The sequence below is a fragment of the Protopterus annectens genome, chromosome 6.part1 (genome assembly GCF_019279795.1).
Source record: "Protopterus annectens isolate FY-2018-M chromosome 6.part1, PAN1.0, whole genome shotgun sequence".
Taxonomy (NCBI): Eukaryota; Metazoa; Chordata; order Ceratodontiformes; family Protopteridae; genus Protopterus; species Protopterus annectens.
Genome location: NC_056738.1, coordinates 415,074,208 through 415,100,105, shown reverse-complemented (window position 1 = coordinate 415,100,105; position 25,898 = coordinate 415,074,208). Strand labels below are relative to the sequence as shown.

The window sequence follows — 25,898 nt, the reverse complement described above, 5'->3', positions numbered from 1 at the left end:
CACCTCTTGCTACCATCACATCAGCATCAGAAGTACAAACCATAAAAAACATTTTTGGTTTGGAAAAACTGAAAGGCATATTTCACAGTTCAAAATACGGATTTGGTTATAACAAATGCTTACCATTAAGAGTGAAATATACACTTGGCATACACATCAAAATGCCAGTCATTTTTATGTGGCATCACATTCTACCCCAAAGACTGGAGAAATGTTTTGTCTCAAAAAGGAGGTTGTGTAAGGCTAATACTGACAACCTATATCCATCAGATTTTTAATTTTTTTTATTTAGTGTTTGCATTCTGAAGTCAAAGCTAATATGGCACCAAATCTTGTCTCAAGTTATTCGTACTTGAAAAGACTTGCACAAAAAATAAACTTATGGCAAAAGTCAGAAGTATATAGTGATCCACATGACTTAAGGAGTAGGAATGCTTACTGCAAAGAAAGCCAAGAGCCACTATCCATAAAGGCAATTTGAACTATATACTGAAAAACAGTAGAGCTTACAAGACAAAGGAATTTCTACATCTAAATCTACCAAGATCTGTATAAACATCTTAACTCCTTAATCTGGGGAATGCACTTAAATGGCTAGACTGTGTTTGCTCCAAACTGGTAAAATGCTCATTAATACAAAGGAAACTCAACCACAGAAATTAACCTCAATTCAATTTAATGCAGCTGTATCACCACCATTTTGAATCTCTTTTCACTAATACACAGGATATAATATGCTGTAAAACAAACCTCCAGCTAAGTGTAGCCTGAACCTCCTTACTACATACTTGAATCTCGAAAGTGGCTCCTGGATCCAGTATAATTTCAGGAGGAAGAAACCTGTCCTGAGACCAATCATTAGCAAACTGTATTCGATCACACTCCGGAGAGGAAGTAGCAGGTGAACATTCTAAATCCCAAAATCCAGTCAGCTTACATAACTGGCAGTCCTGGGGTGAAAACCCTGGTCCTCTGGGATAATTGTCCTCATTACGCAAGTAACTTCTTATTGCACCACCATGGTGTGCAGGCCTTTCACGCACCCAAGCCCAGTAAGATGGATCCATGTTCATTACCTAGAAACAGTGAACAGCAGAATTTTTAAATTTTATTACTGTAAATGATTAAAAGTATTCAGCGTGAACACAAATTACTTATACAAGTACAAGTCGAATATTTAGAGTGAACATATCACAAGTGAACATTTGTAATTAGATGAGGCAAAATGGTCAAAGCTAAAACTATAAAAATCAGATTATTACTGGGCGAATTCCAATCTTAACAGGGTATATAACAAAAGGAAAAGTCAAAAACAACAGCTCATAAGAGTTCCCTAATAAAACTGCAAAAGTAATGGAGAACTAAATCCAACAAGGTAAATCATGAGGGTCAAGATAACTTCTCTGGTTAAAACCAACCACAAGGGCTTCTACAGTTATGTCTGACACCACAAAGGCAAGACAATAGTGTGCAGAACTGGTAGTAAGTGGTATTCACCTTCACTCAGCACAGTGAGTGAATCTGCTAGCCAAAAAATTCAGCTCAAACTACCCTCTAAATTCCCACCACCCCCCTCTATGAAATCCTACCAGCATACCCCCCCCTCCAAACTATCAAGGAGGGAGTAGATCACAGGAACACTCACTAAGGCTAATAACCGTCTCAGTGGGGTCAGATGATATTCCACATTACCTCCTAAATAGCCTGAAACATGACCCATCAGGACCACCTGCATCACTTTTCAACTACAGCTTCAAAACAGGCTATGTACTAAGCAAGTGGAACACTACAAAGGTTATCCCCTTCACAAGAGTGGGCCAACCAACCCCCAGAAAACTATAGACCCATTAGTCTGATAAGTAATACACAGCCATGAACAAATTGTGGAAATGACAAACTTTTGCAGCTACAGACACTGGACCCATCCCAGTCTGGTTTTGTCAAAGGAAGGTCATGCCTACTTAACCTGCTAGACTTCTTTGACAAGGTAACCAAGGCACTGGATGAAGGGAAAATTGAGCATAGCAAGGCACTGGATGATGGGAAAATTGAGCATAGCACCCTACACCTGGCTAAGCCATTCGACAATACCCCCACTCAGGTATTGGACCCAACTCGCCAAAATAGGCATACATCCCTACACAGCTTATTGGATTGCAGGCTGGCTCACTCACAGATATGACCCAACTCAGGATTAGAGAGACCACCTCCACAAAGAGGCAGGTTCACTAGTTGAGTACCACAGGGCTCAGTGCTGCGTCCACTTTTGAGGTGGAGGCTAATGTCAAGGGCTTCTGGCTCATCAAGTTCACAGTCTGCAAACTGGGAGCAATCAAATCCCCCCCCCGTCCCCACCCTTAATGATACCAACATCCTGCTAGAGGGTTAACACATGACTGGGCCAAACTCAGGTTAAAACTCAATGCAAAGTACATTATAGTGCCTTTTAGAAAAACATCTACCCAGGCAAATTACTCGATTGAAAAGACACCCTTAAGAACTGACATGGTAGTTGGAGAGTGGGGAAAATAGGTAGACCACAATCTGGCCTTTGACCAATATGTAGCCACAGAAGTAAGAAAATCATTCTCTCACTCTGCTTACAAGGGTATGGCATCCAGGTCCAAGGAGATTATAGTACCACCTTATTAGTCTCTTACAGACCCATCATTAATGTACAATGTCCCCTTTGGCATGTACCAGACTAGGAATATGCAACAGTTGGAATGCCCTCAGGAGGTACCTCCCAAAATAATCCATAGTATTAACACATTGTCCTATACAGATTTGCCTTAGAGCCCTATAATCAGTCTCCTAGAAAATGAAAAGCAAGGTTGGGATTCCTGGCCCATGTCCCAGACAACAGATTTAACAGATGTGTTAACTATCAGTCCCTTCCTAGATTGGTCCTGCTTGAATCACAAACATGACCATGGAAGCAGTATTAGGGCATCATCCTATGCCAGAGCACAGATGACAAATTCCTAGAAGATAGTCAAACCTGAGAAATTTCTGAAGGCATCCAATTAAGCCAACTGGATTTAGAGTACATGAAACAGTGCAAGAAGCAAGAACTGAAGCAGACACTTGTGGGGAATGGGCTCTGCAGCACTTAAGGTAGGTTAGTCAACTAATACCAAAAAAACAGGCACTTGGCAACTTCACTCGACTTAGCCCATTGCATTCTGGTAAAGTCTTGAAGTAGCAAATGCACCTACAAAATAAGTCTCTAGATTATAATGAACGCTCACTGTACAGGTAGCTGAAAACTAATCAGATAAGGTAATCTGATAATTCTGGCCTTTATGAACAGAAAGAAATGTGAATCACATCAACAGCTTTAGTCCTTACAAAATGGAAAGCAGATATTTCTTACCTTATCTGTAATAATGTTCACTTTTCACAAATCTGCCTGCTAAACTGAAAGCCCACAACAGTCAGGAGCATTGACTTTTCCCCTTGTCACTATACTAATTGGCATGGCTGCAGATTTAAATGACCTCAACTCTTAGTGGATAGTTAAACTTTCAGCCATTGAATAGGTCTATAAGATTTGTAATCCGAAGTCTTTATAAAAGTGTGCATGTAGAAACTCAAAATGAAAGTTATTTACCATAACAATAGATCCATGTTGCCCAGTCTTCAACAATTGGGACTCTGTTCCTGTCTCGGCACCTGCAAACATGTGGATCTGGGGCTCTGACTCCACCTGCATCTATAATCCCTCAGCATCTTCCTCTAACTTCAGACTGAGTTTAACATATGACATTACTACTACACAGTTAACATTAAATATGAAAAAATGTAGAACTCTTGTGGAATCAGCTCAACTTCCAAGAAAATGACAATTCGGAAGGGTCAAGGAGAAAGAGGGATGTTGAACTAAAGGACCTATTATGTTAAGTACATAACTTTTGTATCTGATGGTTATTTTCATCATGTTCAACCACTGGAACAGATCGCCCAGCTACCATCATTTAAGGTGGACTTGAGGCCATTCCTGGGCACCACAAAGCCAAAGGATGAGCAAGACCTGGACTGTACCTCCAACTTATGAGAAACAGAAGCTGTTGACCAAGTGGCTGCTGCACATATTTCGTTTACTGGCAATAGTTTTTGACTGACTGTAAAATATGACTGACCTCACTGAGTGCGCTGTGAGCTTTTTTTGATGACTTTCCCAACTGTTCACACGTAAGCAGTGCATTCACAGTCAGCTAGATTACATGGATTCTAGTACTCCATAACCCACTTTTGAAAGTACCACAAAGTGCTGGTCTGATTTTCTGGTTTCTTTTGTTCTATGTAAATAGAATCATCACAGCTGCCTATGAACATCCAACTAAGTGAAGAACATGCTCCCCTTTTTCATAGCATTTTGGAAAAATAATGGAAGATCAATCAACTGTTGCAGGTTAGATTCGGTTGCCACCCTGGGAATAATGGAAGGATTAAGCCTCAAGGATAGTCTGTCTTGGAACACCAAGTAAGGTGTTTAGAGAACACCTGTAACTCTGAAATCCTCTAACAGATATTACCAAGGATACATTTCTCCAGGATAAGAATTTTAAATCCACTGTAGCAGCTAGCTTGAAGGAATGTCTCGTGAGAGCTTGAAGTAGTAATGTAAAAGTCCAACAGGGGCATAGGATCTCTGATAGGAGGTCGGATAAGGAAGGCCTTAAAGAGTGCTATAAGTGTATGGTCCTGGCTGACTTGAAAGGGGGAAATCACAGCCAGTTATACTTTTACAGTAGAGAAGCTAGGCCTGTTATGAACAGTTCTGAAAATTCCAAAATGTAGGGAAAAGCAGAAAAATGATGTATGGCTTTAATGGAAACCCAGCACAAACATTTTCCATTTATTACATCTTTCTGGTGCTAGGTCTCTGAAAAGCTATCAAGATGTGGACTACCCGATCTGAATACCTGGCATCTGTGGCTATCATTAAATTGACTGCATGATTACCCCAGGTCTGAGGGTTAAATTATCCAGGAGAGGGAGCCCAGAGGTATGGGGCTGATCTGGCCTGACAGCCAGTGTCCATGACGTAGGCAGTAGGTGAGCCCAGAGACTGAAACCATACTTGTCAAGGCCAAAAGGGAACAATGAGAATGTGCATGGATATCAGAAATCAATGGAGGGGCAATAGCTAATTACCACACCCTCATGGCCTCTGGATAAAAGGGATATGATCTTGGCTCCTCTGTTTGCTAATGTACCAAATTAGATATGCTGTCCATCTGGATACCAGTCACGCCCACTGGTAGAGAGTCTTGAAATATCTCCCGTTCAGGACCACTCCTCTCCAGGACACAGATGTGAGATGAAGCCTCCAAAGGGGACCAGGTACCTTAAACAGTTTTCCCTTCATAATGCCCCCCACTCTAAAAGGGAAGCATATGTGTTATCTCCATTGGTGAAGGTAGAGAAAACATTTCCCCCCAAAAGGTGTGGACAAGCAAGTCCATTGGAAGTGTGATTTGCACACTGAAAATTGAGCTTCCATGGACTGGACTGTTTCGAGACCACTGCATAGTCTATGGCAGAACTCTCATGTTAAAGAAAATTGGACAAGATTAAACTTTTAGGTTTGATGGTTTCCACGATACAACACTAATTTCCTGGAAGAGTCATGCAAGAAATTACCTGGTAGGGAACCTGAGGACATCTGCTCCAGTCTTTGGAAGGAAGGTTGTTTGTAAGGAGGTATTTAGGTGACAACTGATTAAATTAATAGAATGAACTGGGTTAGTTGTCTTTTGGAGAAGGTCACATACCCAAAAGGTGGAGCAGCTGAAGCAAACGGTCCCTCCTTTGCAACAAAAGATCATTGGTCGGTACAGTGAGGGGCCAATTGTCTAGATATGGAAACACTTGGAACTCTCTGAGCCAGAGAAAGGCTGTGACTGCTGCCAGGCACTTGAACACCTGAGGGTAGTGGTGAGACCAAATGGTAGAGCCCTGAATTGGTAGTGATTGGCTCCCAGCCTGAAATGCAGAAACCTCCTAGATTGACTTTCTATCTTTAAACGGACTGAAACCATCCTGAAGATCTACTTAACACAGCCAAGTGTCATTTTCTAAGTAAAGGATGATCCAAAGCTTAACCATTTGGAACGTTGTCTTTCACAACAGATTTAGGTGACTGAGGTCCAGAATATACATTTCAAGTTCCGGAGTTTTTGGAACTGAAAAGAAAGTGGAGTAGATCCCTGATTCTATCTGGTCTGGCAGGACCTGTTGGATGCCTTTTCTAGCTGACAGACTTCTGCGGATTCCAACTGATGGGTTGGCATGTGAGGAATTCTTAAGTTCCGTTTGTTTTTCCATGAAGGGTCTTTTATATTCTCTAGCAACTATCCTTAACACCCAGATCTCTGAAGTGATGGGTGTAAGGAGATGCACCCCCTCCCCCGACTACCACACTCAGGAGCACTGGAAGTGATTGTCTGAGAAGGGACCTCGAAACCCTCGATTCTGCAGTCCACCTCTGTGCCTAGGGCAACATCCATTCTATCCATTCCTTCTCAACCTCTGGAAGGGTCAGTGTCCATCCTAGCAATTTTTTAAACCGCATCATCTTGGTCCATTCTCTGGTTCCTTAAAAAGGAAACTTGAGAGTCGAGAAATTGATGTCTATGGCAAACAGTTTTACCATCTCTTTCACTCAAGTTTTATTTTTGGTCCAAACAAGGTGAATCTGTCAAATGAGGCATTTACAAATTAGCCTTAAAGCCTTCCACAAAGTCACACACAGGCATGGCATCGAACAGCTACTCTAGTACCTGCTGGCCACTACAACCACACTGACAAGCAGACATATGGAAACCTTGGAAATATAATTCAAGGTAGCCAACAGATTCCACCTTTTCTGAATATCCCTTGGAAAGGCACCTGACAGAAGAAAGCTTCTTAAATCACACTCTGAAACAGAGTCACATGAGCTTAGTTCAGCACTCCAATGGAAAAGTTCACTGAAGTATACATCTTGTTTATCAAATCTGTCCAAAGCCCTGGAATATCAGGGGAATGGACAGATGAACTCTGACAAGAATGCTTCCTTTGTGGCTGCTGCAACAATAGAATCAACAGGGGGGTCTGCATTCCAGTGTGCCTTATATCCTTAGATGCTGAAAGTATCTTGTCAGGTCTCTTTGGTATAGGCTCTGTTGTGTCAGGTTCCCTCCATGCCTTCTGCATGGAAAGATCTACGAGGGTCAGGAGGAGGAACCAGCCAAGCAATAGATGAAGCAGCCCCAAAAGCTTCCAGCAAGTCTCCTCCTGGGAAAGTACATTGGGAGACCAACCTCCTGTTTAAGCAGCTTGATTTCACCAAAGGTGACCTTTTTGAAAGGAGATCTGGGGCACCTTCACTGAAGTCAGTCTCCAGTGACGGATTCACAGGATGAATACATATGCTTCTGCTTGCATGTCCGTTTCCCTCAAACCTGTTGTGGGTCTTCAGCTGTCAGTTGACAATCTGATTGGCAGCTCAAACAGAGCACTTCCCCTGTGTTTTTGAGGTGGACTGTTCCTGTACAGCAGAATGGCTGTAATGAGTCTCAGGGGAGGTAGGTTTGGATCCATACCAGCTGAAGGAAACTTCACTGGCTGACAGAACCCTTTTGAAAAGTGAGCAGAGATCAGATCTAGAATGGCCATAGGAGTCAAAAATGCCCTCCCAGATGCAACTAATCAACCAAAACACTGATCATGGAGCATAGCTTATGAAACTTGAAGCACCCAAAGAAACAGATGGATCCAATAATTTCGAAACCACTCTCTCCTCGGGGCCAAATACTTTGATGCTTCGGCTCAGTGTCTTCTCACTCTGAAGTTGAGTTAGGGCCATAGACTGTTGTACCCGGATGAGCTATCAGGACAGAAACTAACATCTAGGATGGTCAGATCCAAAGAATGCTGACCAGGTGGGTTCGGCAACACAGCTTCTGAAGGAGGAGAAAGAGTGGCTGAACATACCTCTGATGCATCTTGGGGGATGAAATCAGGATCATCCCCAAATGGAACTGGTGTTTCTAGCTCCACATAATTCTACCCACTTCTGCCTTGGTAAGGCTCCTTGAAGACCTAGCTGACCTGGAGGAGGAAGCCAAGGAAGATAGGGTGTCTGGATTCATATAATACTGGTGAGTGCAAGTGAGGACCCAGTGAAAACCTCACCTTTGGAGATGGTGATCAGATTCATCAGGCTGTCAGATCAGATACTTTAGGAAATCTTTCTGCTAGACCAGAGAGACTTAACAGGTCAGGAGAATGTTTGCCCTTTTCAGGGAATTATCTGAAGTATTCTATTCTCTGGGTTTTCTTTTCTTTCTCCATCTGTTCCCTGGGATTTTCCCCCCTCTCCTTTTCTCCTTCTCCTGCACTTTTAATACCTTAGCAGGGGAAAAGGGCTTCGACTTTGCAAGGCTTTACTGCCAAATTGTTTGCATTTCTCAGACTATAAACGCTCATGTCCCAAAAGAGAAACAAGTGATGGGATCCTGAGGTGGAATTTTGTGCCAGCAATGATTGCAGTTTCGAATAGCTATACAATGAAAGCACACACAAAAAACACATTGAGAAATGGCATGCTGTAAAATATACCTTAAAATTATTCTAACCAACTCTAAGTTTCTTAATCAGTACACAATAGTATCCTAAAAAATCTTAGTAACATGCAAGCCAAAGTGTACAGCCAAGACAAGCCATAAAACATAAAAGCTATCTACTATTGAATACAATATTAAGGATACAAAGGATACTCCCAATACAAGGGTAAGGGAGAACTGAAGAAAAGGTGTCTACTTAGAAAATTATATAGGAGATCACAGCCCTAGAAAAACAATGACACCACTTTAGGTTAAAGAGGAACATGGTTAAGGGATTATGGGCAGGGAGGACGTAGAGCCCAGATCCATGCATTTGGAGGTGCAGAGACCAGATCAGAGTACCAGAGGTTGAACCTGACAAATGGACAACAATGGAACAACTTAAATATCAACTGGGGTCCTTTACAGCTAGCAAACCTTTCACTGCCAGTTATTGTGGCATTTTTGCAAAGTTCCAGCCTTTGTGGCATTTATTTTGCCACTATTCTGCACAGAGCATCTTCTCTAACTCATTACAGAATACAAAGTTCACCACCTTCTTTAAGCTTCATGTGATAATACAATTCCAGCAGAAATGCAGTGCATGCAATTAATGGCCAGAACAATGTTATGTACTTAATATAATGATAGAGCTGTGTTGTCTTGCTTTTGTCCTGTGCCACCTTTGGGTTATCAGGTCTGAACAGAACTCTGCCTTTCAGATGGTTTGGATCCAACGCTCTGACTCCTCCCCTACCCATAATTCCCTAGGTTTCCCAAAATACCCGAGATTACTTGACAACCAGGGTATACAGGCTAGGATATACGATAAAAGACAGTAATAACTATACAAGAAACAGCTATCAAAGACTGTTCTAGGGGAAAGCCCCAGGAAAGGTCCAACCATTCAAAATGAGTAAAAGGAGACAAATTAGGGATGTTGAATCTGAAGATAACACAGATCTAGCATTGTGATGCATACATAAGCCTTTACAGCAGATGTCAGTTTTCATCAGATTCAACATCGGGACAGATTCCCCCAACTACCAAAACCACCACTTTGGTATTAAGGAAGGATTTTTCTGAGAATGGAGGAGCCAACGGATTACAGGATCTGGATTAAGTCCAGCTTGTAGAGAGACAAAGGTGTGAAGTAGACCAATTGGTTGGAGCACAATCTCAGTAGGAACTCTGTCCATAAATGCAGTTCAGGTAGTTACTGCCCTTGTAAAATGAACTCATGGTTTGTTTGTTAAAGATGGTCCCAGCTCTTCGTACTCAACTACACAGAGCCACCTAGAGTGGCTTTCAATACACCAGCTTTTGCTTTAGAAATGGCAACAAAAAGTCAATTCAAATTTTCTAAAATACTTGGCTCTGAGTAAATAAAATCAGAGCTGTTAATATCTAATAAGGTGACAGCATAGTCGGAATTATTGACCTGCTGGCATATTTACAGTCCAAGATTCATCTGTCGTCACCTTTGGAAGAAAACTGATTTCTCCAAAGACACCCTGCTCTTGAATGCCATGTATGGAGACAGACCTCTCAACCTCAGAGGAAGAAATCTGGACAAAGCCATATATAAAACTGGGACAAAGGCACAAAAACAGGGGCAATTTTTAAATATTGCTCTTACCAACTTAAAGTTGAGAGAACAGCTTTTGCATTAGCATGAACTTTCTGAAGGGTATGAAGTCAAACTCAAATATCTTGTCATTTTCTAACTTAAATCTTTGCCACTAATTTGCCAGAAAATGGGCCAATATACAAGACAAAATCTGGACATTCTGCAAAAACTGTACAGTTTAGGTATGTATGGAGGTTTACAGGATGCCTGCAATTTTGAAATCTTTGCAGAAGTAACTGCCACCAGAAAGTCTTTGAAGAAAGACTTTAAAACTACTATGGCTGCAGGCTCAAAAGAATCTTGAGTTAAGGTATGAAGCAAGACAGGAATGTCCAAGAGAGGAATCAGACCCCTAAAAAAGAGAGGCACAAAAGGAAAGTTTCCTTTCAAGAAAGTTTCTGAAATCTTTAGGGACACAACTGGAGTTTGATTCTGCCTCTGTGGAAACTGGAAATGCCCAAGTACACCTTGATGGCTGAAAAACTGCAGCCCTTTTGGAAAAGATTGGTCAAGTCCAGAATAGATGGAAAAGTTGAGAAAAGATTTACTCTCCAAAAAGACCCAAATGGTAAAACTTCTCTACTTGTCAAGATAAACCTTTCAAATATTTGGCTTTTGTGAGGCAGATAAAATGTAGCATCACCAGAACAGAAAGCCTGGCTTTTCTGGCCACCATTAGAATTGGAGGAACCAAGCTGTTACCTTCTGGAGTTTTAGATCCAGGTGAGGCTGCCTGGAGAGGTGACTAGAGATTTGGATGAGTCTCCAATGTCCAGATGAGGACAGAGGAAAGGAAACCAAACTTTCTGGTGGCCAAAAAGGGGAAAGGACTAACCTTAGCCTTGCATTTTCTGGCCATCTGAATAGGTCATTAGCAGAGATATGGATGGAAAGGCATACAGGAGACCCTTAAACTTCATGTGGGAGTCCTGATAGGCCTGCATCACTGGAACTGACTTCTCCAAGACACGGATGTGAAAACTGGCTTCTGTTGGTGACCAAGAACCTTAGCAGTCTTCCCTTTGAAATGCCCCCCACCCCAGAAGGGAAGCATCCATAATTGTTGCCACTGGAGATGGAGGGAGACCACTGGGAAGGTCAAGGACCAGCAGATGCAACTCCTGCAAATTGGTGATAAGTTTATGTAGTGGCTGAGATCAGAGATGCCTGCACCAACAGTCCATTGTAGAACTCATGTAATATGTTGCTAGAGGAACCAGTGCGATTGTTGCAGCCATTAAATCTATCAGCCTGAGAAGAAGTCTTGCAGGAGGGGTGAAGAACCTGAAACTACCTATGCATGTATAACTGGTGTGGGAGTTTGGCTACTTAATTTATCATATCCAGTGAATTGCTGTGTCAGTGTTGAGCAAGTCTTTGCCTGGTAGACAATTCCCAACTGTGACACTAGGTGCAGCAAGTCCCTGTGTTGAGCCAGTAGATCCCTGGTTCGTGCAGTAAGGAGACAATCTAAACATGGGAATACTCAACCCCTGCAGTTGGGGATGCGCTGCAACCACTGAAAGCCATTTTGTACACACTTGAGTGCTGCAATGTGATCAAAAGGCAGTACCCTGAACTGAAAATGATTGGCTCCCAGCCATAAAGAAATAATCTGGACTGCCTTGATATCTTGACATGACTGCAGACATCGGAGAGCTATGGAGCATATGCAATCATCCATGCTCAGACAACTGCACTGCGATCATCTGTAATTTTGACAGACTGAGGTGGCTTAGGTCAAAACTAAGCCTTAGGTCCCCAGCTTTCTTTGGGACTAAAGAACAGATAATAGACTTCTGAGCCCAAATGGTCTGAGCCTGCTGGAGAACACTTTCTAGATTTTTTTTTAAAACATTCCTGCTGCCGGCTCCATTTGACTGGGTGGTACATAGTGTAGCCTCTGGTGATTATCCTCTGTGCCCATGAATCTTGTGTGATGGCCTGCCAGGCCTGCAGGTGCAAGTATATGTACCTCCCTCTAATGCCTACAGAATGCAACAGTCTGGCAACCCCCTCAGGAGCACTGACAGGATTACTCAGTGAAAGGATGCAGTACATCCTCTGTTTTGAGAGCAACATCCATTAAAATGACTCCACTCTCCCTGGGAGGGGTTTAACTACAAGATTATGGTTGAAACTCTGAGATTTCAAAAACCACTTTGGTTCCTAGAAAAGCAACTGAGGGATAAAAGTAGCAGATTCCAATGGTAGACAGGGTCTTGCCATCCTACTCAGAAGACAGTTGATCCATCAAAAGGGGTGTTAAAGTATTTAAGCCTTCCACATCAAAAGGGGTGTTAAAGTATTTAAGCCTTCCACATCAAAAGGGGTGTTAAAGTATTTAAGCCTTCCACAAAGTCCCAATTCGATCTAGTTGTGCCATCAGATGGCACCTGCTGCTCTAGCCATATCTGCTGCATTGGAAAGCAAACGCATGGATACATTGGACAGACTATAATAGACAACTGGGACTCCACAGATTTTTGGATAATGGTAGGAAAGTTACTTCCTGGGGACAGTCCGCTCCCTCAAGAAGCTCAAATAGTGTCATACGGGAAAAGGTAGCTCAGAGCTCCAAGTGCAAAAGTCAATGAAACAAGTTTTTTTTCAGACTTGTCCAGTACCCTATACTTCCTGTTATGGAAATGAATGATCATCTTTACAGCTACTGCAACAACCATGGCATCTCCTGAGGGACCCTTGCGCCAACGAATCCTGTTCTTAAGGGCAACAGAGATCCTGTCCAGCTTTCATGGTATTGGCTCCACTAAGTAAGGATCCTTCCACACCCACTATGCCACTAGATCTGAGTTTGCCACCACCCCCTAGGTAGAAGAGCCAGACCCAAACCCTAGAGAAACAAAGTTCTCAGGAGAGTCAGTGGACCAAGCTCCTTGCTGTTCCTCAATTCAGGATCACCACAGGGAACACCTTCCAGAGGGGATTATACAGACCATTCACCTTCAAAGTATGTCACTTCTGCGAGAATCCACAGAAGAGTCCAAGTGTCTTTCACACATTGTTTCCTAGCACCCTGCATTATTTGGGTGCATGGAGGAAGGCTGACAGACTGGGAACTCGCAAGGTGTGTACCCCAAGGCTGAAGTAGGCCGACTGTCCTAGCAAATTAGGATGTAGTCAAAAGAATCGAATGGTAGTCAGGACAGAACCCAGCATAGCAGAGATAATCTCAGTCTGGACTGCACCCTTTCAAAAGCCTAGAAAGCCAAGGATGCAATCGGAGCAAAAGCACTCCTGCAATCCAAAAAGCAATTAAACAACCTCTGCTTTAACCTGCCCTGGTTAAGAAGGGGACAGAGTTAAGCTATCAAACAGAAGGGGAGAGAAATGTGAAAGCTTCATCCCCTCGAGTCTCAGTCCCAAGGCTTCTGCTCAGACTCCCACAATCTGACTACATCGGAGTGGAGATATGGTAAGTTTACTGTTCAAATGATCACTGTTGCAGTAGCTTTAGCAATATTTGTTATATTCTGTCAGGGATGTTAACAGCCAGCAAGCTTCCAAAGCATCAGAGTACCTTCTACGCACCAAAATCGTCCAGCAGCTGGAGCAGAGCTGGCTAAAAGACAAGTCTGAGTGCAAAGCCTACCAGAGCTGTCATGCCAAGAGGGAGCCTGTGCCCTGAAAGGACAATGCCAGGAATGAAAATGATCACACCTTGGCATAAAAGTTAACACCCTTAGACAATAATTTGAAATGGCTTGTTGTGACACAGGCTGTCCATTCTTACCTTCACAAGAAATTAATTTTATCTGAAAGATTTAGTTCTGTCAAGAGTACCAGATCTGCCTGTGGACACAAAGTATAGAATATACTTTCCTCATTTTTAGGTTCTGGAAAGAAAATAGGGATAAGAATAGTTTGGCTTAATGTAAATTTGGATATCACTAAGCATAAAATAATTGGTTCTCAAAAAAAAAAAAAAAACATAAGAGCTTGCAACTCAGATACCCTTCTTGCAGAGGTCAAAGAAATTAGTAAAACTATATTTCATATTAAGAATCTCAAGTCAGTTTGTTCAAATGGAGTGTTAGCTTTGTAACCAAATTAAAATCCCAAGTAGGGTCCACCAGTTTTCTTGGAGACCTTTTATGCAAAACTTCTTTCAAACACATTTTGGCACGAGACTGCAGAGGATCCATGGTCAGAAATGCTGAAATGGCTGATAAATGAACCTTTAACAGAGGAAGAAAGGCCATAATATGGGTAATTCAAATATTGTAAAACCAGAGAACTAGGCCTGAATGGGGGCTGGTTATGACGCTGGCACCAACCAGAAGAGTTTCCATTTGTTAACATATGGTTTACTAGCAGCAGGCTTTGCCTTCATTGCAGAGGATGTGCAGCAGGTACTAAAGTACCTAAAAGGAAAAAGGCCCTATCATCCAGGCAGTCAACTGAAGTTGACTGATGCTGGGGTGCATCACCCATTCCTGTACTTGCACGATTACATCCAGTCTGATAAAGCTTGTGGTAATTGCCTCTGGCAAATTTTAAAAGGGGAGACCCTCAATGATCTTGGGGGATATCTTCTGAATCTTCAGACGTACTCTGGATGTTACTGGAAAGGGTGGAAAAACATATAGGAACATTAGTGTCCAAGGAAAAAGGCATCCATTTGGCAAGCCTTCCTGCTTGAAGTCCTACAACAGAAGTTTGCCAGCTGAGAGAGGAAACAGAGCTCTACTTAAACTCCCCACAGGTGGATTAAATCTTGGAAGACACCATAACCCAGCTTCCATTTGTGAGGGTCTGCCCTTGTGCTGCTTAGCTCGTCTGCCAAACAATTTTGCTATAAAGGAATGCAGGATGCCTGTTGAGACTATGCTGTGAAGCTCACCCCCAAGCTAACATGGCTAGTCTGCAATGGGGGTGCAACCTGGCTCCCCTTTCTTGCTGATGTACCACATGACTGTGGTACTGTCTAACCACTTGACGTGGTCAAGGAAGGACCAACGATGGTTCAGAGAGTTGAGTGCCTTGATCATGGCAAGTATCTCCTTGATTTTTATATGCCTGCATCTGTCCTATGACCGTCCTGAAACTTCTTCCCCAAGCAAGGTTTGAGGCATCTGGGGAGACTGCTGAGCAAGTAGCAAGACCAGGGTGAGGATATCTGGTGTCTCCAATAAATGATTTTTCTTCTAAAACTCCAGCAATTTGAAAAAGTGTGTTGCTGCTGGGAAAGACTGCAGATACCACTGTAATCTCTCATGGAGTCTTGTCAAGATTTTCAGGAGAATCAGATGCCATGAGACCCAAAACCTGGAGGTATTCCCTCACACTGAAATCAAACTTGAAAAATCTTAGGAATGCATCTATTTTTTTCCTGTGTAAGAAAAGCTCTGAGCTGCGGTGTCTAGTTAACATCCCAGGAACACAATCCTGTATGAAGGAAGACTTTTGAATGTTCTCCCATTATGAACAAGCTCTCAAGAGATATTTCACACTTTGGAAGATAAGCAAGTCATTTCAAATATGGAAAACTGTGGAAACCCTGTATACTGCAATGGGCTGTAACGTGATCTAGAAAGATTGTGAACACTTGATGCAGTGGACAATCCAAATAGTCCAAAGGGCAGGGAAAGAACTGATAATGTGATCTGTACTCATCCACCAGAGATGATCTTGTTTGCAGGAGTTGGTGATGAGAATCTCTGAGGTCAGGGGATGAAGATTGGATATCCACTGGGACAGGAGCCATTGTAGCAGTCCCATACATAATCTTGCTAGGGGAACAATTGGGATGGCCGCCACCATACACCCCAGAGCCCGAAGAACATCCCTTGCAGACACCTTTCTTCGACAGAGTATCACCTGAACTTGTGCCCTTAATCTCTGAAGCCTGTGAGAGGGAAGAGAGATCAGACCTGAGTGTTGAGCACTGCCCATATAAATTCCAATTGTTGTGATGGCTGAAGGTTGGATTTTTCCCAATGAACGTGATGCCCAGCGACTCCGCTAGTACTAGAGTGTAGCAGAGGACATTGACCAGGAGGCGCTTGGTGGGGGCAGAGAGGAGCCAATCATCTAAATACAGAAACATCTGGAATCCTTGAAGTCTCAAATGAGCTGTGACCACTGCTAGGCATTTCGTGAACACTCTGGGGGCCATCAAGAGACCAAATGGCAGGACTCTGAACTAGTAATGATTGGCTCCCAGTCGGAAGTGAAGGAGACTCCTGGTGCATTTGTCCATTTTGAGGTGGTAATATGCATCCCGGAGGTCTATCGAGCACATCCCCACCCCCTCCAGAAGAAAAGGAAAGATGGATTGAATTGTGACTATGCAGAACTTGGTCTGAACCACTGATTTGTTTAGCTGGCTGAGATCCAAAATGGGCCTCCAATCCCCGGTCTTTCTTGGCACTAAAGAATCTTGAGTAAAAACCGGATCTGCACTGGTCTGGGGGACCTGTTGGATGACTCGTTTTTGACATAGCTTTCTTATTTTGGAAGCTGCCTCCTCCCTTTGACTGGGTGGAACATCAGGAAGGGATATTGGAGGTCTTGCTTAAGAGATTAAGGGACTGTGATGGCCTCTGGAAATTATTCTCTGCACCTATTGATCGTTTGTAAGAGAGCCAGGCAGCTAGGTGCAGAAAGAAACTAGCCCCAACTGCTTCCAGAGGAAAGCAATCTGGCAGCGCTTCAGGAGCGCTGATACAGTCTTCCTGAGAAAATCTCTGGGAGTCCTGATTTCGGGGACCCCCTCTGCCCCGAAAAGAGCATCTTACATTATTGGAACCCCCTTTGCCTCTGTGGGGGGGGGGGGGTCATCACCACGTGCCTCACAGAAAGGACCTTGAGACTTCCTTCCACTCCTCTGGTTCCTGGAGAAGGCGCACTGAGGTCTGGAAAAACAGACACATGGCAGACAAGGTCTTCCCATCTTGTTTGTACCTGGCTAATGTGTCCTTGATCTTAGAACCAAACAGAGCTGAAGGTTTGATAGGGGCATTTAAAAAGGAAGACAGTCTGCGAGGTCACAAATGCACATCCAGGCATGGCGTCTCACAACTGCGCCTGCACCCGCAGCTCTAGCCGCCCCTTCGGTTGCATGGGATAGCAACCTCATGGACGAGTTGGTAACGGACTCTAAGGTGGCAAGTTGGCAAGCAACTTTATCACATACCCCATCTGAAACTTGACCCGCGAGTGTTCCAGAGACCTTGGTGATGAGCTCTCTCTGGAGCCTTGCAAAATGTACCAAAAAGTTCAGGGACCCGACAGCAAAGGTCGCAGAAGCAAAAACTAGCTTCCCTAAACTGTCCACCGCCCGGGATTCTGTCGGGTGGGTGGACAGTAGGACTTTCCTCCACAAGGTCCTTTTTCGTGGCCACCACCACTGTAGCGTCTACTGGCAAACTTCTAGACCAATGGGGTTAATCCTCTGGAGGGGAGAGCATCTTATCAGATCTGGGGATCGTCTCAACTGTGTCTGGATTCTTCCATGCCTGCTGCACAATGAGCTTCTTTAACTCGTCAGGGGATCACCCAAGAAGTAGAGGGCAGAGACAGGAAGGCCTGCAGGAATATGGATTCCTCAGAGGAAGAGTTGGAGGGCTTCCAGTCATCCCTCTGCTTCAAGATTTCCAGGATGTCTCCAAATGAGACAGTTAGGGGGTGACCGTGGGGACCCTTCCCCATCATCGTAGTCCGTATCTTCTGTGAGGGACTATGCTGGGAAGTCCATGTGTTTCCTCTTACATGCCCATTTCCGATAAGGTTCTTCGGTGGGAGCATCTGAAGACTCAAAGGGAAATACCCTGGTACAGAGGTTTCCTGGGTCTTGCGCTCTCGGAGTCCTGGGGGGGCCTTTGATAGCTGCAGCTCAGAAGGAACGGGTGGTAGCTCTGATGGACTGCTCAAAGCAAGCACCATGTCCATCACCCGGAAAGCAGGCCCGCCTGAAGAGGAATGGGAGCCCAGAACCGAAGACAATTTTGGAAATGGAGTCTGACACCGCTCCACGCGGTCCACTCCTAGGGATGGAGCCTCAAGCAAAACCAGGGCAGGAGTCACCCTCTGACCCGAAGACAGAACCAGTGACACAACCAGAACCATGGCCGAACAGAGGGTTCCACCTCCCCAAGCATGAGATTGAGAAACGGTGGGTTCTGACAGAACACACACCCAAAGGGGCCTCGAAGCCTCAGACACTGTCATTGGCACCAAGGCAAGGGGTCCTCTCAGACATCGGGAATATGAGTCTCAGAACAGAAGGGTCCAAGGGAGGAGAATACATGGGGGGTCACCAGGGCAATGAACCCAAAACCTGGAGTGGGGTGGGCTCTAGGAAAATTTGTAATTCCCCTGGCAGTCAGCAGCTGATCAAAGAGGTGCACCACATCCAATTCAGATAGGCTCCTGGTGAACCTTACCGATTCCCCTGAGGGGGAATCTGGCCGGTCCAAAAAGGAGCTGAAGGCTTGTCTAGCAAATGGATCCGCAGACGGGGAGTACTGGGTCCGTGGTTTACTGAAAAACAGCACAGAGGATTCCAGTTTAGAAACTGGCAGCTAGGAAACAATCTGAGCAGAGAACGGTCTCGGAGTCAAAGTCACAGCTTGGGTGGAGGTCAATAGTGGCTCCGAAGATGTTGTCGTTGTGGAGATGATGGATGTCAGTGCCGATGTAGAGGCAGGCAAACTGGCTGGAAACGAAGTTGCAGTGGGAGCCGAGTTTGTGCTGGAACCGGCGCCAATGAGGCGATCATGGCAACTTGTGTGAACTACTGGAGCCAAACTCGGAGCTGAGGTGGTCGGAACAGAGGAGGAAATTCAAAGCTCGGTAGAAGCCTTATGGGTCTTGTGCTTAGGAGTTTTGCCCCCATCACCGGCCGGTGAAGAGGAGTCAGAGGGAGGACTTTTTGTCCACAAAAGGAGGGGATGAGCCCTCAGACACAGAAATAGCCTCCGAAAAAGGTGAAGGAAGCAGGCCCTTGAGGATTAACTTGTAACGTCCATCATTCAGCATCTGCTGACTGAAGCTGGCACAAATGTCACAGGGAGGTTTCGCGGAAAAGTGCGGAACCCCCAAACAATACACACATTCCTCATGAAGATCACTATTTGGGAGCTTACCACTGCAAGAGCAGCAATGTTTAAACCCCGTAGTCGCTTTCTTTTCAGACAGAATAGAAACACACGCTAAACTAGAAAGTTAGAGAGAGGGGGGAAAAAACAGCAATGGTATTGGGAATACCACAAGGGTAAAAAGGCAAATACCAACAATGGTACGATAGGATACCTCGGATAGAGCAGAGTGAGGAATTGGAGAAAAATAATGACAGGAAAAGAACTCAAATACTTATAAAATTTGAAAAATATGACACTTAGTTGGAGAGCTCGGAAAAACGCAGCTATATGGCTGCGCTGCAAATGAGATCTTGGGTAACTTAGTGAAGGGCATTGTGGGTAGCAGCTTAGCTCGAGAGTTTTTGGTGCACGCAAGCCTGGCACAAGGCAGACTGTTCAGAGGGCACGGAACCGAACCAATCAGTAATGAATAGTTAGATTAACAACTTCAGATGAATATGATAGCAATGAAAGTAACAGTAATTCTGCTAAATTTAACTTTCTTGGAAGGATTAAAAGAAAGGGAAGCTAGGCAATTTTCTGAGCTATCAGTTCATTTTATCAAAAAATCTGAGTGTTAGTCAGAGCCCTTGAAGACATGTCCCTTCTGAGTAAAGCAGCAAATGAGATTTAAGTATTTTGGGGCTAAAGAGGGAAATGTGGGCAGCGGAGTCAGCTCCCTGCATACAAAGTTTCTGAAAGCTGCAGGGGTCAGACCTGGTAAGCATGACTGTATCCCAGTGCCCTCTGGTCAGTTTTCAGATTAAAATTACTAATAAATGTTATTTCTAAAGTTCTGCTAATAGTTCAGAATAAAACTACATATACTTCACTTTCTAGTGGACATAAATATACATGCATCAATTTACACCAGGTCTTTCAAATAGACCATTTTAAACTAGTTCAAACTTAAGGAATATCGACTTAATAAAATTAAAAGTTATGTACTTGGCATAACTTGGCACCCGTGTTGTCTAATTTCACTCTCACTGATCGGTCTTAGGATCTGATTCAGCTGCTTTACAAGACTTCTGATCAGAGCCTTGAGTTCTTCCCTCTCCCATGATGCCTCACAGTTTGCTGCTCTATAGATTGTATATCTTTCTAGATGACTGATAGAAAAATGACGACCATAATCCGGAGCTCAAACAAGGAACCTATAGGTACCTACATTCCTCTAGATAGCTCAACAGCTTAGGATTGGGGATGAATGGGTGGGAGGGACGTGAGGAAGAATGAAACTGGACAGATGCCATGTATGAATCTGACATTGTCCATTCCATTCTTCCTCACTGATGGGTCAACTTCCCCAGCTATGTAAATCTTGGGTGGCCCTCATGGAAGGATATGCCTGAGCACCACGGAGCCAAAAGATGCTCTGTTCCTGGATACAATATCCAGCTTATAACATCAAACAAATGTGACTTAGATGGGGTAAGCTCCATGCCTTTCAAGAAATACAATCAGTAATCCATTTTGCTAGTGTGATCTTTGACACTGCCTGGCCTAGCTGATTAGGTGAAAGAAATAAGTTGCTCAGATTTCCTGCTTTTGTCCTGTGTAGGTAGAAACAACTATCTATGATCATCAAGCAAATGTAATGTTAAAACTTGGGAAAGACTGGTAGATGAACAGACAATATTGGATTCTGTGGCAAATTTGGACAAATCTAGGATTTGTTCTTAGAAACCTTCTTTGAAAAAGGTGGTTTTTGGATAATGGAGCTTGCAGCTCAGACTTTTGCCCGAAATAATGGCTACGAGAGAGTCTTCCAATACAGAAACTTCATGATGCAGGACTGAGCAGGTTCAAAAGGTTTCTAAGGCTTTGAAGTACAATGGTGAGGACCCAAGGAGGGGAAGGATCTTATTGGAAGCCTAAGGAAAACCTCTTTCATAAGTGGTTACATACTTTGGATGTTGAAAGGATGAATTACAATCTTTCCCCACAAGAAATTTGCAATTGCTGCCATTTGTAACTTTTTGGTGGGGAAACTGGCACCATCTTGAAAAATGAACTTGGGAACAGAAGTATAGCTGGAACAGGAGCTGAAAAGGGATCAATATTCTGTTTCGATCCCCCAAATGAAAATCTCTTCCACTTGTCATTATAAACCTTTTTTGTGGAAGGCTTCTGGGAAGCAAGTCTCTCTAAGATCGAGGAAACTAGCCTGGAATTTAAGAATCACTGAAGTAGAGAAACCAATCTATTAATCACAGTGATCCAAAATTGGGCCATTTATGTTCTGATAGATGGGGAACTGGAATTTACCTGGGATCCAGTATCCATGACGGATATTTGGTGAGAGATCTTAAGGTGAACCACAGCTAAGGCCAGAAGGGGGTGACGAGGATCAGAATACTCCAACCTGTTGGCCTTCTGTAGGACTTGTGTAATCAGAAGTATTGGAGGGTTAAGCATACACGAGACCCAAAGGCCAATCATGAACTAAAGCATCCCTCAGCAACTCCCCACTTGGGAGGATCGGAATGAAGTACTTGCTCGGGGGAGATGCAAAGATCGCAGCAAGGTTAGCCACATTGGCTAAATATTTGGTTTGCTACTGACTGGTTCAGGGAACACTCGTATGAACTCTATATAAATCTGCTTAGTCTCTGGTCTCCCCAGGAATGTGCATTGCAATTAGAAAGCGGCTTGAAATGATCACCCAGTCCCACAATCTCACCTCCCTGTACAAGGGGTATGAACAGGTTCCACCCTTTTTGTTGATTTACCAGACTACTGACAAGTATGAATTGCCATCATTCCTAGAGGGGAAAGAGTAGTGAAAATGCTTGGTGTCAGAAGTACTGCTCTCATCTCTAGGACGATGTGAAACTTGGTCTCTTATGGATCACGTGACTTGGACCAATCTGCCTTGATAATGCCCCCCACCACACCAACAGGGAAAAGTCAGTGGTCACTGTAGCCACTGGAAGAGGGCAGGGGGGCAGTCTGACCAGGTACAGATAGTTTGACACCACCCACCATTGGAGGTGACACTTGCAAATCAAGGTTAGTCTATTAGGAACAGACAGTGGTTGGTAGAGAATGACCACTGAACAGCTAGAATCCATTGTAGTATTCACATGACCCTTACTAGTGGTACTAGGAGTATGGTAGCTGACCTAGGGCTCACAAAGTTAGACGTGCAGGTGGAGTGGGTGTATCCAGTAACACTTGAACTTGCTGTCTCAGGAATATTGCACGCTGTGGGGGCAATGCAGCTATTTGAGTGATCATGTTCAGTTGTAATCCCATGTGCTCTGTTCTGTATAGGGAGCAATTTTGACTTAAAGTTTATCATGATTCCCTAATGCTTGAAGGTTTGTAGCACGTACTGAGTGGCTTAAAGAACCCGATATCCAGTGGGTAAAGTTATGAGCAAATATGGAAACGCCTGGAATCCTTGCAGTCTCAAGTGAGCTGCTACCACTGGCATGCATTTGATAAACACCAAGGGGCAGTGGAGAGTCGAAAGGGCAGTGCTCTGAATTGGTGGCAATTTGCTCCCAGCCAGAAGCACAAATGGCTTCTGGAGTGCATGTTTATCTTGATGTGCTAGTACACATCCTTGAGATCTATGGAGCACATCCAATCATCCTTGCATAGTAGTAGCAGTACAGACTGAACTGTAACCATGCAGAACTTCGACTTGATGAATAGGTTGAGAATGGTCAGATCTAGGGATCAGTTGCAGGTCCCCGGTCTTTTTTGGCCCCTAAAAAAGTAGGAATAGGTTCTGCATCCTTGCTCAGTCGGGACCCTCTGGATGACTTTTTTTGGAAGTTCCTGAAACTTTTGAATAGCTTTCTCCCTCGGTACAACGGGGAGACTACTCCTGGGGCGTGAATGTGGAAGGGAATACAGTAACCTCTGGAAATTACGTTTAGCATCCAGCTGTCATTTAAGCTTGTCCAGACATTTGGGTGCAATGATAATCTGCTCCAGACTGCTCTCCAGAGTAGGACAGTCTGCAGTGCTTTAGGAGCATTGGTAGTGCACGTCAGAGAAGGATTCTCTGAAGCCCCGAGTCTGCAGATCCCCTCTGCCTCTATGGTGGCATCTGCCATTAAGTCCTCTCCTCTGGAAGAGGAATCTTCTTGAGAATCCGGGAAAGGACCTTTAGTTTTCTGGGCCCACATCTTCTCACTCCACTATTCCCTTGAAAAGGTCCATGGGGGGGGGGGGGATTTCATGCAGACAAAGTCTTTCCTTCCTCCTCACTGTGGGTAAGTTTCTTTGACCGATGGTCCAAAAACAGAACCATCAAAAGGGGGTGTTGGACACCTTAAACAGTTCCACAAACTTTCATCTTGGCATGTCTTCTAAGGGCTATGTTGCCTCCAGCTGCTCGAGAGGTTCACTTAGCAGCATTAGAGATTAGAGTCATTGAAGAATTTGTGAAGGAAGAGTGACCAGTTGGGGAGATGCCTTCTTGAGGTCCTCCTCCAAGGACTACGCCAGAGTTGACAAGTTCTTTAACCAAATTCCCCCTGCAGACACATGGTGTGCCAAATAATCAACTTTGCTCTCAATGTAAAGGTAGCAGAGGCATAAATGTGCTTCCCTGTCTAACGCCAGAGACTTCTTGCTTGGGGGATGGACAATGGAGCTCTGTTCTGCTAGCTCCTTCTTGGTGGCTGCTGGCACCACATTGGCATCAGTGGGAATACCTTTGCTCCAATGTAAGCAGTCAGTAGGTAGGCTACGGTACTTCTGTATGCTTGGGTATGGGCTCCAAGGTGTCAGTCTCCTTCCACGACCAGCAGAATACCAGTTCGTCCAGTGTGATCACCCAGGATATAAATGAGCATGCAGGACCACTAACTCCAGAGAACGAGGTTGAGATAACCATCCACCTTTTTGCTTCAGGATTTCTAAAATCTCTAATGGAGAGGTTGTCTGGTGGAGATCAGGGGACTCTTCTCCCTCACTGTAGTCAGTGTCTTCAGTCAAGGACTCCTAAGGTGAGTCCAAGTGCTTCCTCTTGCACCGTTTCTTCCAATGAACCTCCCCCGTGGGATGCTTGGGAAAGGAATCTGTGGAATGGGGAACCCCTGCAAAGGAAGGCCTGGAGGGGCTGAGTACAGGCAGGATGAATGGGTCCAAACCTTGGATCAGAAGGTGACTAGGTAGAATCCAGGAGGTGGAGACTCATCTCGAGCTCTGGACAGATTCAATGCCAACTATACCCTCATCTTGAGCTCTGGACATATTCAGGGCCAACTTTACCCACCTCCCCCCCCCAAAGGACCAATCACAATGCCAGTAGATTGCCAGGCACCCAGTATAACTGCTGCACAGGTTCAATCAACACTGTCCAAGGCCAAGAATATAGCTTCTATGGGACCTGACAATATCCCTGGTTGTGTTCTACATGAACTACAGCGTGAACTGGTACCTCTCACCTGTGTGCTCTGTTCAATCACAGCCTCACCTCAGGCTTTGTCCCTGCCGAATGGCACACTGCTACAGTTATCCCTCACTACAAAGGAGGAGTGACTACAGACCCTGGGAACTATCACCCCATTAGCCTGACGAGTCGGATATGCAAAGCTATGGAACGCATCATCATGGACCTAACAAAAGGATACAGGGAATCCCCAAACTCTGGATCCCACAGTTTGGTTTTGTGAAGGGTAGATCATGCCTGCTCAACTTGGTCGATTTCTTTGAGTCACCAGAGCTGTGGATGAAGGCAAGGTGGTTCATACAGCCTACCTTGATTTGGCCAAGGCTTTTGATACCATTCCCCACTCAGGAATCACAGAAAAACTCACTAAGCTTGGCTTCAACCCCTATATCACTAGGTGGGTTGCAAACTGGCTCACAAAGTCCACAGTGTGAAAGTAGCTGACTCAAGTCAGACTGACGATTAGTCATGAGTGGAATCCCATAGGGTGCAGTCCTGGGTACTCTCCTGTTTGGCATCTACTTCTCTGAAGTCCAGGCCAACACAAAGGGACTCTGGCTGGCAAAGTTCATAGAGGATTGCAAGTTGGAAGCTATTAACTCCCCAAGTGATGTTGACATCCTACAGAATGACCTCACTGACTACTGGTGTCAGAACATGGCCTTAAGCTCTACGCCAAAAAATTTGTCATCCCCTTTGGGAAAAACCCAGTTCCCATGAATTACTACAATGATTGTAGTCCACTGAATACAGAAGACATTGGGAGATCTGGGAACACAGGTTGACAGCAACCTCTTTTGATCACCATATTGCCACTGTCCTCAAAGTCCTATGTGGCACATCTCATTATTAAGGGTTTTGCATCCAGTAAGTAAAAGCTCAGTCTCACTCTACTCTTCCCTCATTAGGCCAGAGTACAATGCCCCATTTAGCATGTACCTCATTAGACACAACTGGAGAGGCCACAAAAGTACCTCACAAAGAGGATCCTAGGCCTTAAACACTTGTCCTATATGGACAGACAAAAAAACTCCAACTATTCTGTCGCATATCACCTACTTGGAGGCAATCTCTGCTTTACTGACAAACCCATGTCTGACCCAGCTCTTTTAGAAATGCTACATCTAAAGAAATCCCAATCCCTCTGCACCACA

The 25,898-nt window shown here is 44.3% G+C and overlaps 1 protein-coding gene across 2 annotated transcripts in view; it reads right to left on the bottom strand.

Moving 5' to 3' along the window:
* Positions 1-659: 659 nt before the first annotated feature.
* SPDYC (speedy/RINGO cell cycle regulator family member C) overlaps positions 660-25,898 on the bottom strand; it is a 688,680-nt gene continuing 663,441 nt past the window's right edge. For both annotated transcript variants that reach the window (XM_044075843.1, XM_044075844.1), the window contains exon 6: positions 660-1,076. In XM_044075843.1, coding sequence (XP_043931778.1) covers positions 690-1,076 — 387 coding nt within the window. In that variant the 3' untranslated portion in view covers positions 660-689. The remainder of the gene's footprint in view (positions 1,077-25,898) is intronic.